The 7,490-nt window shown below is 42.3% G+C and overlaps 1 protein-coding gene across 1 annotated transcript; it reads right to left on the minus strand.

The window, feature by feature from the left end:
- Window positions 1-558: 558 nt before the first annotated feature.
- EXOSC9 (exosome component 9) lies at window positions 559-6,966 on the minus strand. The gene is made up of 12 exons (XM_050895628.1): window positions 6,901-6,966; window positions 6,624-6,718; window positions 5,785-5,904; window positions 5,570-5,672; window positions 4,991-5,128; window positions 4,439-4,521; window positions 3,968-4,100; window positions 3,420-3,508; window positions 3,084-3,230; window positions 2,527-2,717; window positions 2,115-2,193; window positions 559-1,579 (listed from the first exon to the last, which is right to left on the minus strand). The coding sequence occupies exons 1-12, from the start codon at window positions 6,964-6,966 to the stop codon at window positions 1,498-1,500; spliced, it is 1,326 nt and encodes a 441-aa protein (XP_050751585.1). The 3' UTR covers window positions 559-1,497.
- Between the last annotated feature and the right edge of the window lie 524 nt (window positions 6,967-7,490).

Below are 7,490 nucleotides of genomic sequence, written 5' to 3' on the forward strand. Positions count from 1 at the left end.
GAAAAATTCTCCCTTGCTCCCCAAGCTTTACTTTCAACATACTGATACAACTTTCTCTACAGCCTAAAAAAATGGTTTTAGTCATGGACTGGCATCTCTGCCCAGTCTGACCATGTTCCTCCTTCCTTGCTGATGGCTCTTGCTGCTGCAGTAAGTACCATCTTTTTCCACCTTCTCATTTTTCCAGTTAGTATGGGATGATTCCAGCTCTTGCTACTAAGCTTTGAACAAAATATCCCAGGTTGTGCTGCACCCCTGGTTTGCCTATCCAGTTTAACTTCTAGTCCTTGCAAAATAAAGCCTCTAAGGAACGTAGGGTATGAGATGTTACGTGCGAAGAGAGAAATACCAGTGCAAAGAATACCGTTCTTTTTCCTGAAGAAGTTTAAGGTCTCATGGTACTGCGGAAGTAAGAAGAAACTGAATCTTCACTCATTCTTGTACTCCGGACAGTGACTTTGGGTTGGAAGAACTGACACTAAGAAAATGCACTGGAGGAATGGGGCTTTCTGTGTTTGTCCCTTTCTGAAAGAGCACAACTTGATTAAAGCTTTGCTTGGCTGGGAGCAATTTTTATTATTTTTTTTTACATTGAATTCTAAACCTGATTGGGGGAATGTAGTATCTGCAACAGTAACTTCTCTCCTGTTCATATTTCATGAAATACTAAGGTCACGTGTAAAATAGTCCTACTTTGCTCTTGTACATATGTGCGTGTTTCCAATGATGTGACTTGTTTTTTGAACAAAGCGGCTAGGTCAGATATTTTGGAAACTCCATCTCTTTGTTTTGCCCGATTCTAAATTCAAAGCATAATTCTTGGAATATAGTTCAAGAGGCATTCCTGTCTGTTGCATGTAATATTTAATTAAACTTTTTAAGAAACTCCATCGCTGAAGTACGAGTTGCTTTCTCTATGAAAGTTTTCCAGAAGTTCTATGCTATTTTGTTAAGTACATGCCCTTCTGTTGATTTTTATACAAAGCAGTTTCAGTGAAAGCTAAGATGTGGAGTGACGTGGGCAAGGTCTCAGTCACAGCACACCACTTCCCCCTGTGAAGAACATTCCGAGGTATGAAACATTTCCAAGGCGTGGTAATAGCTACCATAAATTAAAAGACTCTTTTTCTGGTATTAAACTTGAGCCATAGTTCCTTTTACCACCCGAACTCTGACAATATACAGCTCACTTCAGTAACGGCAGAGGTTGTTTTGTTAAGAAAACTAAGCATCTTACCTCTGCAATTCAAGTTGTAGAACTTGAGTCAGTTCAAGTTGAACTAGTGAGTTTTCTGCTGCAGCTGGATGCTGACCATGGAATTCCACTTACATGCAAAATTTTTTTATTTAAAGCTGTGTACAACAGTTTTATAAAATATACATAAAAGCAGGACCAGATATGGGGTGGGAGGAAATAAAGTTATCTACAAAAATAAGTTCAGTAATGATAGACCAGATGATGTATTATACAGCATTTCTGAAAGAGGGATGATGGCTTTAATGAGCCGCTCTCTTCTTTTTTCTCCTTTTGTTAAATGCTTTCTTAGTTGTATTTTCTTGTTTCGAGTTGGTCTGTGTTCTGTGAGCAAACAACATTTGTATCAATGAAATGTACTGAATAGTTTTATTTCAAAAGAACACAGGTTGATCATCTGTAACAGGGCAACCATCCACCATGCTCAGCGCAAAGCTCAAACTTAGCTTCTAGAAAGTGTACTACACACGACGATGAGGGTTTCCATGCCTAGTGCAGGGATACAGCAATAAATCTCACTTCTTGGAGACAAAACTTAAGCTTAGCTGTAGTGTAGCATGTCAAATCTCTGCAGCACCTCTAAGGTTGCTGTTCAAATCCCCTTTTATGCTCTCACTCCCTTTGGAATGACGATGATTAGTCAAATATCTATAACCGTTTCAGACAGCTGCAGGGCAGCCAGGATGACTGGCCTCCTAGAACAGGAGCAAACTAGCCTAAATTTAAACTTCCTCGCTCTTGGCTATCTATGTAGTCCCCTTGATCAACTAAGACCTTTCTTGGCCTTGCCAAAATCCTGTGCTTCCTGAAAATACTCCTTACAAACTCCTTTCCCCTCTTAATTTCACATGATGGTTACCTTGTTTTCTTTGGTAGTTCCTGTGGTTCCAGAATGACAACTTCTTCCTCTTCGCTGTCGGACAGCACAATGGGTTCATCTAAAACAAACCAACCAACCAAGCAACCACAAACTGGTGATCAGTTTTGTACAAACAACTTCTGTAACTAATAACCACACCATTTTTGAAGAAACATTCAGAGTGGCTAGTGCTTAATTTGGAGCCCTCCATATACTACAGAAATCAAGTTTTCTTTTGAAGAAAACAGAAGTGACCAGGTGAAGTGAAAGTAGCAAACAGGTGTAACCCTCAAGTGGAAAGTGGCTATGATGGTCTCCTTTCTTGCTAAGGACCTCCTCCACATTTTAATTCCAGACTGTTAATAAAGTGATATAATAAGCATATCTGATATCAAGATAATTAAATACTTACCCTTCGTAGTTTCCCTCATCGTACTTGTATCCTCAGTTTCCATTTTGTGACATTCAAAAGCAGTAGCCTCACTTTCACCTTCCTCTTCCGCTGCTTCCTCCCTCTCAGATTCTTCAAGGTCTCCCCAGGAGTTCTCTATTCCTTCCCCAATTTGGGCTGTCCCAGGAGTATGCAATATTGGTTTGGCAAAACTGAAGTAGTTAAGAAAAATTCTGGTGTTTGCTGGTAAACTCTTTGTATTCTGAGAGCAAACCAGTTGGTTTTTAAGCTGTATCTTTTCTCCCCAGGGGAGAACATCCTTAAAGGGGAGTTGAGAGAGAGTACTCCAGTTACTATAACAATCAGTCACTTCAGACCTCAGTTTGGCACTTTATGCTAGGAATTAAGTTACCTAAAGGCAATTAGAACCAAAACTAATATGATGTTGATGTTTCCTCTGAAGGCTATAAGGCTACCTAAGCTGTGAGGAAATCTGGATGCGTGTTTAGCTTCTAGTAGTGCTAATGCAGGGGATAGGAAGCCTAGTTTTCCCCTGAATAATACAACAGAAAAGATACACTTCTGAAGGAGGGTCAGCTTTAGTGATGATTTCTTCTGCTTGTTCTTCCACATTGTTAGTATCAACAGCAGCGCTTTCCATTTTGAAGGCAGTGATCTTTTGATTCGGTATAGATTCTGCAAAGCCAAACTTCCCACCTTCTTTCCTAGTCATTCAGTGACAGACATTATTTCAGGATGTTTCACGCTTAAAAATGCTTTCTCTTTTCAAGTTCAAGTATACAAATACTTGCTATTTAAAACAAATACAATTTGCTGTTCAAACTCCAGGTTGACATTACTTTCTAGTCCGTTTCTTAAAAATACCCATTTCCCTTCCTTCCCAAAACACTCACCTAACTTTCTGGTCGTTCTCCAAGGCTTTTTGAATTAGTTCTGTTATTTCTGCAACCTTAACAGCTGTTATTTTACTGCATCTCAGAACCTGTTTGTTACACATACAACAACAGTTTACAATCATGAAAGCAAGAAGTTTTTAACTAAAACTGCAGAACATCATAGGAGTCACAAACACTTAAAATACGGCACCTTAGTATGAGGGACTGGATACACTACGAGTTGATGCAAAAGGTGAAGACAACAGCTTCTAGCTATTCATGACAGTGCAGTCTGAATTCATTTACGGACTCCCTCAGCCAAATCACAGGGAAAAAAAAAGATGTGTATCTGCCCAACCAATATGCCTTTTCTACGTCTCTTCTTCAGCGTGATACACAGTACTATACTCTGCCGCTAGACTAAAAATACGTAATCTTTTCCAATTAAATCAGACAGGTAATTGATTTCTTTTAGCTTCCAAATGTCAAGGATATTTCAGTACCAAGATTACAGCACAGGAACTAGTTTACGTACAAGAGAAAGACTGGTCAAGGCAAAGACTTACCTGATCCTTTACTAGCATAATCCCTCCACTGGACTGGATGGTACAAATTTCACGATGTTTATTCATGGCAATTACAAGGAGGCCGTCCATTACACGTTCCTCGCGTTCACTTGGATCCACCAATAAATAGGTCCTAGAATCAAGTTTTTGAATATAAGGCAACAGTAAAAGTTTGAGGTGAGTTACTACCCTTAAAACAATTAAACAAAGGAATTGGTTTACGTATTAGTAATTATGGGTATACTCCCCCCAGAAAGTCTTTTTACATCATCTGTGGAAAGCTGCTAGTTAGTTACACTACGCAGAACACGTAAATATCTCCCCACGGCATCTCACTTCAGATAAAATGTTTTAAGAAATCGGCTTGTCAATACAAATATTTTTAGGACTCTTCTATGTTTAAAATCAATTCTGCAGAATTGACAATAAGCTGTTGCTGTCAAAAGACTTAAAAAAAAAAAAAAATCTTACCCTTGCTGGAAGAAGGCAAAACTGACACAAATAGGCATGTGGTGGATACTCAAGGGGACAGGATCACGTTCCTCAGGAGTGTACTTTGAAAAGAATTGGCCCAGAAGACAATTATTTATGAAACACATTTAATTTTAAATATCTTTGTACAGTACGTAATTTTAAAGAAATAAAAAACAAAGAAAAAAGGCTAACAAATATTTAGTCATCTAAATATTAAAAAAATTCTTTTTACTCTTCTTGTGCAATTCTTAGTTTACTACCTACATAGGTGAATATAGCACATTCATCAGTCTTATGCTTGATTTGGTTGAAATACTGTAAAATACTTATCTTTTACAAGTAATATTCCCATAAACTGAGGTCGATAAAATTCTGTATTCAGCAGGCTTCCTTACTATCCTTTCACATTTCGAATAGCAACACATCTATCCTAAAACTTACGTATCTTGGAGTTTATCTGCTTACACAAACATTTAATTCTCCCTTTTAGACAGACAGAAACAGCTACCTGCGATGCCACAACATTCATTATAATCTGGTACAACTTACCACAGTCACTTCCTCTCCTTGCACAGACACATCTGGTCTGCGAAAATGACACAGAGCTACAATTCCTGCTATGCTGGCAGCATCAATAATGTTACCATCATGATTTAACAGGTGCAGGTCCAGACGAATTTGCCAAACCTGAGAAAAAGCATACAAAACTGCTTGGTAATTTGTGCGACGTGATTCCACGGAAGTTATTGTTTTTCAAAACAATTTCATTTTTTGAACTATAAAAAGAACCAGCATATATTCTTCAGGTCTTGGCTTAAGAAGATGAAAGAGCTCGGTATATTCCAAGATACCCAGTGTGCTAGATTTAATTATGACAAAATACGTAACGCTTAAGTACAATTTAAACTTTATTCTGCAAAGAAATATTCGAGTGTGCAGGGTCCCAGCTACTTCAGAAAGCCTATGTAGATATGCAAGTTAAAAATATCTGTAAAATCAGATGCGTGGATCTGTACATTAACCTAAAATCAGAATTTCTAGTTTCCAAAACAAGACAGAGACCACCTTAAAAACAGACTATATGTATCTTCTAGTTTAAAACCACTTGAAATTAGTAGGTTTTCATACCTTTTCACCAGCAACAATGCAGAGAGATTCAGTATCTACACATTTGGAATTTCTCAGGCATCGTTCTATTAGTCTGTTCAGTTTCACCAGTAACTCAGATTGCCTGTTAAAACAAAATTAACCCAAATTGAATATGATTACGCTATATACTTACATGTATCAAAACAGTGGCTCTTATGTCATCCTTATTTAGTCTTTTTAAGAAAGTTACGTACCTGCCAGGCTCAAAACCAGGTGCAGCCATCGGTGAGAGCTCAAGATTAAAGAAAAGTATACCTTCTGTAGGCCGATTTGGCTTGGGGGCAACAAGTTCACATGAGACTTGTGCAAGAACTCTGCAAAGGTAAATAAACCACGAAGTCATGGAATTTAGCAGGAAAAAACTCCTACTACTAGAAACAAAATACATACTTTGAAAAAGCATGTGTTTAGGCTTTTCGTTTGTATTGCTCACTCCCGACAGTTTCTCATTCAATGCCTGTCATACATATTTAAACTCTGATCAACAACCGAGAGAGCCAAATGTAGAAATCAGAACATTCTCCTGTCCTTTAGGATTAAAAATAAACTCAAACACATGGGAATCTATAACTAAATGTTTACATAAGTGCCTATATTCTACTTTTCCACATATAAAAACTGGCCGTTTGATTTGTGGAAGAACACAAAATGTAACGTGAGATCAGTGAATAAAGGGATGAACAATTATAATAATTTTGTATTTTATAAATTATTTGTAATCTACAATCAACACGGAAACCCCATCCCTTCCCTTCCCACTTCTCCTCCCTCTATGGTCCTATCCCTGAATTGCTACGACTTTTAGGCTTCAGTCCTTAAAGTCTGTTTACTGTGATCCCAGCGGCCTTTCAGACAGCTAACATTCAACGCTATGCACTCCGTTTGCTTCCGCAGGTTTGGAGACGCAACGCTTCAAAGCGAAGAGCCACCGCGGCGCCTGCAAGGCTTTCCTCAGGCCGCGAAGCGCAGCACGGTCTGCCCGCAGCCGAGAGGCCGCGGCGCCGGCCGAGCCCCCGCTTCCCCCCGCATCTACCTGGTCTTCCCCAGCTCCACGATGCAGCAGCCGTAGTCGGTGCCGAAGGAGATCCGTACGTTCCGGTAGTCATAGCACTGCCGCCCGTCCAGGCGCTGCGGAACCAGAGACACACACACACACACAGCAGGTTAATGCGCCATCCCCGGGCGGGGGGGCCGACCCTGGCCTACCACCGGGCGGCGGCAGGGGAGAGCCGCGCTAGCCTCCCCGCTCCCTCCCCGAGGCGGGGAAGGGGAAGAGGAAGGGGACGGGGAAGAGGAGACCGGCGCCGCACCTTCTTCTCCTCGACGGCGCGCAGGAGGAAGCGCCGCTCGCAGTTGGAGAGCGGCGTCGCCTTCATGGCGGGCCGTAAGGCTCAGCGCGCGCGGGAGCCGGCGGCCGCGCGCCGCGCTCGCGTCATCACCGCGCGGCGCGGTGGGTGCCAATGCGCAGGCGCTGAGCTCCCGCCGCCGCCGCCCTCGCCCACAGGCGGCTCTCCTCAGGGAGGGCGGCGCGGCCGGTTGCCCGGCGCTGAGGCGCGGCTGCCCACCGGGAGAGCCTGCCGCCATCGGTCGTCGTCCGTTACAGCCCGCGAAATGGTGGGCACAGGGGCGTGCTTCACCGCGGGTGCAACTTAAGCCGCGGCTCGGAGGTGCGGGGCCTGGGACGGGGTTGTTGCAGTAGCCGCCCCGTCGCGGCTCTCCGGGCGTCTTCAGCCGCCGAAAGGACAGAGGCCGCGTGGGCTTGTGCCAAAGTGCCGGTCGTCGGGGAAACCGTCTGGAATTAAAAAAAAAAACCGCGTCGCAGGCATTTCGAGTGGTTAACGCCGTTGTAGTGTCCGGTCTTCAAGAAGTGCATGTTCCTGCAGCCCCTAGAAAACAGCTA

The sequence above is a fragment of the Gymnogyps californianus genome, chromosome 4 (assembly GCF_018139145.2).
Source record: "Gymnogyps californianus isolate 813 chromosome 4, ASM1813914v2, whole genome shotgun sequence".
In the NCBI taxonomy this organism is placed as follows: domain Eukaryota; kingdom Metazoa; phylum Chordata; class Aves; order Accipitriformes; family Cathartidae; genus Gymnogyps; species Gymnogyps californianus.